Source organism: Colletes gigas, unplaced genomic scaffold (genome assembly GCF_013123115.1).
Source record: "Colletes gigas isolate AHSC1104 unplaced genomic scaffold, ASM1312311v1 Colletes_gigas_Sc00027, whole genome shotgun sequence".
NCBI classification, from domain to species: Eukaryota; Metazoa; Arthropoda; class Insecta; order Hymenoptera; family Colletidae; genus Colletes; species Colletes gigas.
Window position 1 is genome coordinate 2,614,083 of NW_025106656.1, and position 13,160 is coordinate 2,627,242.

A 13,160-nucleotide genomic window follows, 5' to 3' on the forward strand; every position below is an offset into this window, starting at 1 on the left:
TCGCGTCGTTACAACCGACGATAATTAATGGAGCACGTTCGATGGTTTCAGGTGATTAACGCATACGCGGTACTTAGCGACGCGTATCGTGTTGCAAAATTATCGACAAGCGTTGTTATCCCAACAGTACGCGAATCGTTTTCGCCGTTGCACGAAAGATTGCAACGATTAGGTTCGTTTCAACCCCTTGCCTCGCGATTTACCGTTTAACCAATCGTTCAACAGTTTCCTTTCAAATAGAATTCGGCACAGACACGATCGAATAATGCCTTGAAAAGGGAACGTATTTTATAAATATTCAAACTTCAGTTTTGGAATTGTAGTCAATACGATGCGACTTGGTGAGATATATAGACTGTGAACATCCGTTATATTTCGTACTATATCCATTTTCATTTATTCATACTGTCGGTCCAACGAGATAAAATGACGGAGTATAAAATATGAGGACATTAAAGGCTCGTTTTTATACTTTTACATTTTATCGTTTCATCTCGTTCGACTAATTGATATTACTTCGGTATCGATTTTGAATAACCTTATTTTCGTATTAATTTATTTACATATTTCAATATTATTTATTCATTACGTTCTTCGTGCGTAATTTAACTACATGCATATTAGGCTCATATAATTAATCAATTTTTGAATATCGAAGAGGACCCAAATTAAGGATTGAACATTTTATATACAGGGTATTTCACCTAACTTGACCACCTTAAATATATCGCTTATTTTGTATGATAGAAAAAAAAGTCATGGGGAGAAAGTATTCTGTTCGAAGGCGCCAATACGGTGATGAATCGAATTTTTTTTTCAAGGTCATTTTTTTCGAGATTTCAAGGTCATCGTATTTTTTTAAAATGGGACCACATATTTTCGCTACAACAGTCTTATAGCTTATAAAAAGACGAATCCAACGATGTGCGATATGTTGACCTTCACGTGACCTTTAGCGAAGGAATTATGAAATGTTTGTCAGTAACTTCAGTACGCGTTCGGAGACGGTAAATGAAGGAATTTCAATTTCATTGAAACAGTGTACCGTGTAATTGTTTCTGGTGCTTATAAATAGATATTCATATTCTCCTTTCAACGGTTGAAGTATGTTTACAAGCATTATTATTGTAAGAGGGGAATGACCGAAGCGGGTCATGTACACTACAGCAGAAAAAGTGGAAATGATTTTATGATCGCCGGATCTTACGCCACTTGATTTCTTTCTGTGGGGGGCACCTAAAAAATACAGTTTACAATGATATTCCCACAACAGCAGAAAACATGCGACAAAGGATTCTACATGCATGTAGATCAATTACTGTAGAACAACTGAAAAATGTTCAGCAAGAATTTATTTACCGCCTCCAAAAATGTATCCAGGTTTATGGTGCACATTTTGAACACCTTCTAAAATAAACATTTAATTTAAGACTGTTTCAATGAAATTGAAATTCCTTCATTTACCGTCTCCGAACGCGTACTGAAGTTACTGACAAACATTTCATAATTCCTTCGCTAAAGGTCACGTGAAGGTCAACATATCGCACATCGTTGGATTCGTCTTTTTATAAGCTATAAGACTGTTGTAGCGAAAATATGTGGTCCCATTTAAAAAAAATACGATGACCTTGAAATCTCGAAAAAAATGACCTTGAAAAAAAAATTCGATCCATCACCGTATTGGCGCCTTCGAACAGAATACTTTCTCCCCTTGACATTTTTTTCTATCATACAAAATAAGCGATATATTTAAGGTGATCAAGTTAGGTGAAATACCCTGTAGATTATATTTCTTGTAACAGTAATATTTAACATTTTAAATGAATTCATTTCTGTTTTTGCGATACGTATAATGAACCATCGTGGTTGGGCAATTTCTTTAATATTTTCCGTCCGATTATCGAGCACGTTTCAGCGGTGAGTCGGAAAATTGTCGCGAGAGAAGAGTGCAAGGAATGAAAATATTCTCTACGCGGAATTCGAACCCGCTTCGCACGATTTCCAATTTTAGAATAGCCGCTGGCTCGTCGACTCGTTTGCAATGATTGCGTTATCATAATTTCTCGATTAAACGTGTGAAACGCAATCTTCCTTGCTCGATATCGCGTAAACTACAGAGCGATAGTACAAACAGTCGGATATGAATTAAATTTTCACGCTGGCGCGTGACTTCTGCTGACCGGATTATTCGAACCGATGATATTCAAACTCTCGAACACGATATCCTTGGAAAAAAAAATATTTCTTCACCACAGACGGATGTGTAATTCAAAATGCCACTGGGAAAATATTTACCTGCCGTTGTTCAATTTCAATAATTAACGTATCAAAAGAGATTTATTCCACATTTTTCCCTTATCATTTAAACTCTACAAAATATTTTAATGTTTTTCGAACTGGGCATGTATAATTTCGCTGTTCGTATATCGCATATAATAAAAATATTTCGAAAATCGACTCACCGTAGGTTAGAAAATTTTTTATTTTTAAACATGATATTCAGCGGAATTCAGGGAAGTTGAAATTCGGGAAATGAAAAAATATTCGCGTGGAGATAGCGGCGTGAATGTATCAAATCCAGCATTATTATTCCAATCGTCGAGCAGGACGGTGGATCTCTATTACTCTGGGGTTGTTTCTCGTTATACGACGCAGCCAATTTATATTTTATTGAAAGTACGGTAACGGCGGAGGTATAAATATTCTACGAGCAAGCCTACGACAGTCGAAAAAATGAGCATTCGAAACTCTTTGATATTGCAACGAGATAACGTGCAAACATAACTGCAGAATTGGAAAAGAATTGCTGGATAAAAGGAACATGACTGGTATCATGGCCAACTCGGATTTCCAACCTTAATTCCACCAGGAGGCTCGAAGTACACTGTAACGTCAACATAACCTCATTGTTTGCGACGTCTCCCGACATTCTATTGTCTTTTATTGTTTGTATTACATTTCATCTTGAATTGCACGTATCATGCTCTATGTGCTCGGTAAACTTTATTTCGTACGAGCAGCTATATTTCATTTGTTGTTTCTGTTATAGAAATATGAAATAAATAGCACGCTGGAGTGCCTAACAAAATGGCGGTAGCGAGTCGATCATTTCTAAACTGCGGATCTTCATGCAAATTCATATTTTTATTAATAAAATTAATGAAATTGAAGCACTGTAGAGGGTTGTCTCAACCTCTAGATATAATAATTTTTACCTTACTTGAAGTATTTCTTATATTCTTGCATATTAACTAAATTCTGTAGCTTTTTGAAAATTAAAATTTCCCATAAATGCATAAACATCCGCAGTCTAATCATTACTTTTATCGCTGATCGAAGATTTCGATGACGAAATTTTAACCGAAGATCGACTGAAATATACTGTGACACAAATAAACAAACTACTCTTAAATTATTATCCCACTTGTCATTCATGGACGAGCAGAATTAATTCTATTTAAATTTAAATAAGTCTATACCAAATTCACTGAACTCATCAAAATAAACTACCGTTTGGGGGCGTTAGCCAGTCTGCATAATTACCAGCCTGAAGGATTAATCCAATTAAATATTTATGGGATCGTTTAAACAAACGTAGTCAAACATTTCAGACAGCATTATTAAAAGCTTGGTGTGAAACGGATAGAAACTCCATTACCAAACTTGCTCGGTGTGTTTCCAAAGAAACTTGAGATGGTAACGTAAAACCGAGAATATTAGACGTCTTGATGGACGTGTTTGCATATTTATTTTAATTACTTCTGAATTTTGCCAATTAATCAACGTACGTTTACTAACTCAATTTCTTCGTTCGTGAAACAAACTAGGTTCCACTTACGTGTAAAAACGACTTCAACGCGAGTTGAACATATAACAAAGAGTTGTAAATTAAATATAAAATTAAAAAGAAAGCTAGTAAAAATATTTCTTGTAGTATTTTTTAAACTCTCGCGACATGTAATTTCCGGAAGAACTGCAGTAAGCACGTAATATTTACGAAAGGAAAATACGTTTTTCAGGCTTGTCGTCAAACCGTCCACGGCTAGCGTTGTTTTCCTTGCCCCAAGAATCTGTATTCTGAGCGACTTCCGTTTCCCAACTTTTAGGATTAATTTATTTAACCGCGAAATAGGTACCGGCTTCTGTGATACTTTGTCAGTGTCGAGTTCAAGGGCCACGAAGTATAACGCAAACTACTAACGAGTTAACCGAAACTTCCGGTTCGTGTGTATCCTGCAAACTTGGAACAGAGAGGCGGAAAAGTTCCATGGAGAGGGGATTTCATGTGTAATCATTGACAAGGGATCTGCGGTCCGTTCCTGGCCAATTACTTACGGAAAATTCTTCAACAAATATGGCGCCAGTTTCAGCGTGGACGAAGGAACGTAATGACACGACAGAAAGCTGTTTACGTTCTATCGTGAGAGCTGTATTAACATTTTCGTTGCGAAGTTTACCATTCGCGCGGGACGCTCGTATTATTGTCCAGAAAATTAAACGAAAACAGTGGAAACGATGGTACAGTTATCGGCACGCGATGAATATTGGAACAGTTCCATTGCTGTCGGCTAATATTTATATTTCGAACGAAATTGAAAAGACTTCAACGCCAGTGTAACGAGTTCACCAGCAGATCTTCGAAACATCTACGTTTCTCTTCCTTCTAACTAATTATAATTAATAATCATGTAATTATTCAGTATTTCCTGGTAATCTGCAGAAGCAGAGACGCTTGAAGAAACGACAGCCATATTCTATCGAACAAGCAACAGTAACAATAAAATTATGGAGTTTCCAGTCTGTCGTTCCGTTCAGAACAAACCAAATGGCTTCCGCGAGCGAGCTCCAGTCGGAAAAAGCGAAACGCAGGACGGAACGCGGACAAGCTCGGTGACAAAAGCGTTGAACGCGTATCCGGCGAACAAAAACGTTTCGTTTCCAGCGCAGACGTCCGCTGAATTATCAAAATTCCATGAAACAACCGTTTCTAGGTGTACAATGGTCCGCCGGAGTGGCGGCTTAATTCGCGCGGATGAACGGAAATAACGCGCTTTATGGAACTTTATTGATCAGGGGAGCAAGATTAATGAGTTCTTCTCGCTCCACGAGCGGGTAATTGGTTCCAATCCGCGAAGAAGCTCGGGAAATTCGTGTTTTCCTCGAACGCTCCGGATCGCGGGCACGGGGAAACCGACCGGATATTTGCGTTTCATCAGCGAGCACTGATGACAAGAAGGAAAAACGAGCTTCGGCAAACAGGAACGTTTCTTTGCACTTTCAGAATTACGAGCTCGCGTCCGAAAACGAGACACGCTAATCCGGCGGACGCATGTTTCGGTAAACTGACAAACTTCTTTTTCTACACGTTCAATTATAGAGACTAACAAAATCTTGGTTAATTTAAATTTCTCTTTTTTACGAGAAGAAACAACTCTCGATGGAATTGTTGATATGAGAAACAACGTGAAATATTGACTATTCTCGAAATCTTGTTTTGCTTCGTCGATCCGTTTGTTCGTACTGTTATGCCGTAAGCTGCAGACTCGTCCAAATAGTTGCGGCGTCACAATATTAGGTTGATTTTAGATTGGGAAAGGTTCACGCTCTCGGACAAAGATATTAGGATATACCCTAAGGTTTATTCGGAGACTGAACACTGATGCTCTCTTTACAAGATGAAACGTGAAAATGAGCCCGGAGGGCCAGGAGCGGTACGCTTTTATAATGTTTGGGTTAGGTACAGCCGGGTTAGGTCTGGGTGTATGACGCATTTGTTTTTACCCCGTAAAGGAGTTAACAAGTTCGTCATCTTCTTGGAGTATCGCTTATGACTAACCTTATCACTATGAGTAATACTTATTTTCTATGGGGGCCTACGGCATGACAGTACGTCGAGTTACAGGCGCGGGATGTTTTAAAGCTTCGAATTCGAAAATAACTTTGCCTACGCATCATTAAGGAAAAATGTTTCCGTGAACCGTGACAAAGCACGGGAGTATCGGGAAACTCGTCTCCCGCGAGTGGGTCACGGGGACTACATCGCTGCGTCGTTCTTTATCGGCGGAAGCGGGAATAGAAATAAAAATATCGCGAAGGGAAAGCAGAGTCCTGATTTTAAAAAATTCAGCGACCCACGCATCAGGATTTTAAGATCAGGGAGCAACCGGAGAGCTCACCTTCGAGCGACACATTTTCCCATCTACGATTTTGAAAGTAAGATTAAGCGTCTACGTCCGTTGAAAAAGAATGATAATACAAAGAACATTCGACACAAAAGATTTATTCGGTTGTACCACGGAGGGAAAAACGAAACGAAGAATAAATGAAGGCCTCAAATCCATTGAAAGCATCGAAGTAAAGAGAAACGTGTGTCTCTAGCGTGCAAGTACAAATGGCGCCGGGCGATCAGCTGACTCGAATGCAAATGGCGCGTGCAAAATTTAACTCCTCGTATCTAGCAAACGAAGCCACGGATGACAAAATGGTAAAAGACTTTTGGATTTCTTTTGCCACTGTCCGACGAAGTGACTTATAACAAACCTAAATAGAGTTTCGTTACACTAAATATGGGATCCAACAGAACATAAACTACAGTAAAAGAACAGTTTGCGTTCCAATCTTGAAAATAATAGGAGAAAATGAATGGAAGTCTCGGGGGGATGAAAAGTGACCGAATAGAGATTTTTAATAACGCGTGACTACGTTCCTGTACACAGGACATGTACTCACCAAGGAAGCTCTTTAAGGAAGCAACTCCGTGGCCCCAGTGAAAGGAGAGCAAAGGACGTCCGAGTCGCATTAAATTTCTATTTCCTAATCAGTCGGGGGAAACCTCGTCTCGCGTCCTTTCAATCCTGTTCCTTTCAACGTGTCTTATCGTTGGCGCATCGTTGCGACGTTCAAGGACGTTTGGTTAATCCTATCTTGCTAATGGTCCCTCGAGTAAAGCGCAAGCTTTCTTTTACCAAAATCGTATGGAAGGAGACGTCTTTAAAATCCATCGTATCCCGAAACTATCGATATGAAAGTGGCATAGTTACGTTGATCGATTCAAAACAAATAGAATGACGAGAGAGTGGAATGACCAGCGGTCAGTTATGTCTTCTAAATTCATTTTCACTGTTGGTAAACAGAAAATTTAATATTTTAAGTGTCTGTTAAATATTCGAAAATTGAAATAATGTATTAAAAAAAACTCGGGAGTTATAGTTACAATTCTCAGACTGTGAAGTCTTATGCATTCTTAGAAGTCCTTGCTTTGTAAGGTAGAATCTGAACAGGAACACAGTAAATTGAATTTGTACAAACAGATGAAAACCATGGAAATTTTCTGCGTTGCCTCGAATATAACTAGTCCAAAGGGTTCTGAATAATAAATAACAAAGGAACGTTCATATTCGATCGCTTTTCAGTCGATTCGTAACGCATTCTTTGTGCAGTCTCTTTGTAAAATTGAATGAGATTATCGAGGATTCGGTTGCGTTTCGGCCGTGATCGCGATCTAAACCAGAAAGCTATTGTTTAGAGGAAATAGCTTTCTGGGTTGGATTGCGATCGAGGATGAAACGCAGCTAAAACGTCAATACTAGTCAGGATTATTACAATTATATTTTATAGCGGAAATAGCGTTCTGGTTTAGATTGCGATTACCAGTGAAATGTTACCAAAACGTCGATAGGGCTTAAAATAATATTTCTGCGTCGAAATTCGACGCACGAAACGAGCTAATTAAGGATTATTCCATTCTTCTATTGAAATCGAGCGTGATAAACCTTCCGATCAATGCGTATGTATTTCGGTAATCGTCGTTATAAGAAAAGGTCTATTGTGGATATTGTTGGACAAAATTGGTAAGCTGAGTCCAAACGAGATTATTTTCTTAACAGTATCGATGTTTCCTCCAAAGAACTTTGCGCAAACGTTTTCAAACAGGCTATACGCGATTCTAACGATGGAAACCACGATACCGTTAAGAAAATCATCCGTTTTGCACTCGAGTTACCAATTTTGTCAAACATGAAATACGGAAAATAACGTATGAAGTTTATTCCCCTATGAATGTTTCGATTTTCTTTTCTCTGAGGCCATCATAATTCAAACCTATTGTAAGCATTGGCCCTTTCTTTTGGAAACCAATTGAAATATTATCTACTGTTTTATCTAAATCCAAGTGCCCCATTTCATCGTGGTATTTCTGGAATACGCTAAATCTCAGGTCAAACGAATTGTCATGCAATACAAAAATCTGTCGACTGAGAGCGCCGACGTGCTCTGGAGCATAATAAAAATTTTGTAACACTAAAACTCAACGTAAAATTCGGGGATACGTATCTTTCTTATTGAGAAAATCACCTAAGAGTTCTAGAGACAGTGTGGATATCAAATTTTCAAAGTTTCATCGTTCCAAAAGATGCAACAAAGGGTCCAAGTTAATGAAGCGATATTAATATGATTTACAGGGTGACACGGTGGCCAGGCCAGTGACTGGGTCCGTGAGGAGCACCAGAAGATGGGCCAGTTTGAGGCAGCATGTGAGCAACAGCGATCGCGGCAAGCCCAGAGTCGAGCTGCTCCTCGATCCTCCTGGATCCAAGTCCTCGGCGCCGTCTTCCCAACCCCACACACCGAACACACCCCGTACACCCCACACCCCGCTGAGGAAGTCCAACTGGGAGGTAATCGAGCACTTCACCGGTGCACCCCGTCCCTCCATTATCACGGTGAGTCACCCTTCCGACGAAACACGGACTAAAATCGAGGACAATAACGGGGATGAAACCACTTTGTCCCGTTGGTCTCGCCCTTCTTATTTGGGAAAACGTACATTAGCTCGAGGGGAGTGCACGGTCTCGTACAAATGTGCACGGGGAAACTGTTTTCTTAGGATGTTACCGATGCGCTGGCAGGTTTCGATGATGGGATTAAACCTCGAGGACCAATGGACACGCTGATAACGGTTTAGATTACGTTATATTTCGGACGTTTCCGATATACTATAGGGGTTGGTAATAGGGTAAATTGAGTCATCGATTCGGGGGAAACTAATTGGGGAACTGGTGGCTCTTTCGACCAGACACCAAAGTTACGTCCTCTTCTCTGCTAAGAATAGTCAAACTTAAAGACATCTTCGACATTAGTAATTTAATCGATATAAAAAAAATATTTTTTCTACTTCAGGAACGTTTACTTTTCGACTGGGGGAAAAAGCCATTCCATTAATGAACAAGTGTAGCTTGCAAGGTTGCAGAAATCGAATTTCATGTTTATATAATTTCAGAGCTCTAAGTTTGTAGAATATCGCATTAAAGTCACGAAAGTGTAGCTACGAAAATTGGCGAAGTTGCAGGAGATTAAATGTAGCAGCGCGGACTTTAAAACTTTAAACGCGTTTTCCCTCGAACCTCGGTTCCCACTACTGCTACATAATTGGGGGGAAAAACTGTTGGAAATATCGGTCTGAAGTTCGATTTCCTTGCACGGAATAGACTACAATTGCACAATAATTATTTGTTTTAATGCAGAAAATGTTTGAATCCATTCCGAGTCATCCACATGAAAATACTTCCTTCTCCCCTTGAATTCTAAGGCAATAATTTATGTTTAGCATCCCCTATTTTGGAAAATTCTGTTGTCTAATGCTTCTGATCGGGAACCCAGTAAGAACAATCTATCTAAAGATCCCCTACGAAAGATGTATTCTTATCTAATAGCCCCGCAGGGTCAGCCCTTTATTATTCAGTTTTGTCACGAATTAATTTGTGGATGCTTACAAATAACCCAGAAATAAACGAATTCAGCCTTTCTCCCTAGTTTCCAAGGTACCGAAACAACATAATTAATTGAACTACGGCTTATTTAAATAAAATTATCAATTATTACTTTTACAAGCAATAGGCCGTGAAACAGACTGTTACTTTGCGAATAAAAACAATCGAACTGAGATGGTGTTGTTTTAATCAGCGTGCCTTGAATTGCCCACAGATGAGCAGGGGAATTATTACTTTTACAAGCAATAGGCCGTGAAACAGACTGTTACTTTGCGAATAAAAACAATCGAACTGAGATGGTGTTGTTTTAATCAGCGTGCCTTGAATTGCCCACAGATGAGCAGGGGCTCGGAAGTTGGGGTTGGTCTCACAACCGGAAGGGAAACAACGCAGGAAGCAATGAACGCGTCGATAACGCAACGGCCGAGGAAATGCGCGCTCTGTCGGTTTTTAAACTCGCTTTGCGCCTCGCACCGTTTCAAAAATTTGCAGGTAATTCTCGCAAAATATTCTCCCAGCGTTTCCAGTACACCTTGAATTTTTTTACCGAGTTCCCGACTCACTTAGTCGCGAAACTTTCTTTTCAAACTTCGTCCAGGAATCTACAACCCCCGCTGCGCTAAGGCAAACGTCTCGATTATCGACGAGTTTATTAACAATAAAACAAAATTAACAAATAAAATTAAATTAATGTAGGATTTAACAAAGAGGATTTATTTGAGGAACAAATGTACAAATGATATTAATTATAATAAACGAATTTGGAACACACAAATTAATAATTGGCAACACAAATTAAAATCACGTCCGTCGTTTCTCACTCCCTGTTGTCTCGCTGCCCCTAGTAACCCGTTCTTTCTTCAACAAAACACTTTCAACCCTTTTGCACATAAATTAACATTGAACAAAACTACAGCGTGGCACAAATATTCAATACAAATCTCCTACATTAAGTTATCAGATGCACGGTGATTCGTAAAATTGTAGAGATTTTTCTAAGCTCGTGTGAAAGGAGAATTGGACGTGTTTGGAAACTACCTTATTACACGTCCGTTAGAACATTTGCGTGGAGAGCAACGGTTGAAAACTGATCCAACAAACATCCTGACGGCCATGACGAGCGTGATCCTAGTTCCATTCGGTTAAACAGGAAAATACAGTTGTGCAACAAGTTAGTATCCATCGGAAATCCGACGAACTACGGCGCAAACCAGTTACCAACTGTTTCGAACTCGAAGTTCCGGTCATTCATCTTTCTTCGCCGGATTCGACCACGTATCTGCGGTGTCCAGCAAACGTTTCCGTAAATCTGCGGTTGAAACGAGCCGCGTTAACTGTCCCGTATCGAAAAATTCGCGGTGAATCCATTTAATCTCGTCGAGAACGCTTTGAACGATGAAAAACAGACTAATTAAAAGTAAAGACAGCTGGACAGAGATTGAATTACTGGTGTGGAACCAGAACTCGACGAGAGAAAATTACTGATATTCGAGTTCATAGAGAAAGGCAGACAGGAACGTAAATTTAAATCGTTGCAATCGCAGAGCGTCATTCATAATAGACAACCGTATCGTTGATCTTGAACCCCCTACTCGCGATTCACATCGAATAACACAATGCAAATCCCGTTTAAGCGAACGTGGCTTCATTCCCACGCGTTGGCATATCTGAGAATATACTACAGCCCGTTCCATCGACATTACGTAAATTGCTACGTTGTAATCTTCCATTTTGATCGCGTCAGAGATTGTCGCCACGATGAAAATCAACTACGTGATCTCGTTTGAAACGTAGTCGACGGAGCAGCCGTTATCGAACGCGAAAGTATGATATTCCAGGTCGCAGAGGCGGCCTCGAAGAAAAATATTTGAATCGCAAAGGGTGTGGCGGTAATCGACGAACACCGTTCGAACGTCGAAAAATCGTGAAAACGTCGCACGGCTCTCAAACGACTGAAATTTTCCAGCGATTTTTTCTCACGGGAAATATTAATAAGAAAGCACGGTGTTACTTAGTTTCGATCGTTTAAAAACGTTTAAATGTCACGGTTAGCTGCGATCGTAAAGAAATTAACGGGATAACGGCGAACAGAAGCGAACTGAACCGGTATATAATTAATTTTAATTAATTTATTTACTCGAGCGTGCACCGTCTCTCACTCGACGATCTCGTTTCACCTTTCAGCATCAGCGCGCCTACTTTCCGCGCGGAAACGTTGCATACCCGTATTTCGCGTGAACTGCAATCTGTCGACACCGGGATACGTGCAATGTCTCCGTTTAATGTAATATACAAGGTGAACCGTGCAACGCCTCCGTCATTTCCGGTATCAGTGGTCGGAATCCTGTTTGCCACGGATGGCCACCGACCAAATTAACCTTCCTACGCGACGGTGTGTTTGACGAACAGATATTTAAACATACAGAGTGCAGAACGATTTAGACTAGGATATCAATGAAAAAAAGATTATATTATTATAACCATTTCTGCATCCCATTGGTTCTGTGACGAAAGCAAGACAAAGTTAAAACAAAATTGTATTTAGATATTTTGATGGTATATTTAACTTTATACAAGAAAAAATAAGACTGCAAAAGCCTATTTCAATCGAAAGAAAAACGAGGAAGGCTGATTATTTTGAAAATCGGTAGAAATTAAAAAATTAAACATATTTTTGAATCTACAGACTCCGTAACATTTCTGGGTGCGTTCGTGTGCTCATATTCTACGTATTTTATTTGCACGGTTCTTTTTTTAAAAAGCTACCCAACGTGCCGTAATCCACGATAAGGGAGATGTTTATGGGTCCAGTACGGAAGAACAATGGAACGGGAATAATGGGAGTACACTTTACCGTGCCCCACCCTATATAATGTCTCATTTAGGTCGTGCAATTCCGGCTGACATTCCACCAGATTCAGTCTCTGAACCATTTCCAGCCAAACGAATGCACACGCTTTCGAGACGTTATCAATAATTCTGCTTGTAATGAAACTTCCAGCTTTGGGTACAAATTTCTATACGTTTTAAGTTATCGGGAACCCTTTCGCTGTGTTCGCAGGAAACGCGGCGATACATTTCCGACAAGTTCGCGCGAGGAACGTTCAATGGGCGTCCATGTCTTTGTTAACCGTATCGAAGCAGTTCCAACGAGTCTCTGTTGAATCAAACAGGGCAAATTGCAATAAACATAACGTTACGGTTTGACTAATACGCGTTCCACGAAGTCTCGAAATTGGTAATACCGTTAATGTTAGAAAGCAATTTCAATAGAAAGTTGAAATTAACACCGGTGGCCATAGAGAAATTTAGTAAAAGAAGAAATACTGGATAGACGTACCATTAATATTATTAATGCAAAATTGGGAGCCTGTGGGTTTGAGATTTTCTATA

The 13,160-nt window shown here is 39.7% G+C and overlaps 1 protein-coding gene across 1 annotated transcript in view; it reads left to right on the top strand.

The window, feature by feature from the left end:
* Nucleotides 1-13,160, top strand: part of LOC122401699 (adenylate cyclase type 6-like) — a 77,856-nt gene that overhangs the window by 18,639 nt on the left and 46,057 nt on the right. The window contains exons 3-4 of the mRNA XM_043404006.1: nt 8,460-8,720; nt 10,104-10,259. Of these exons, the coding sequence (XP_043259941.1) occupies nt 8,460-8,720; nt 10,104-10,259 (417 nt within the window). The remainder of the gene's footprint in view (nt 1-8,459; nt 8,721-10,103; nt 10,260-13,160) is intronic.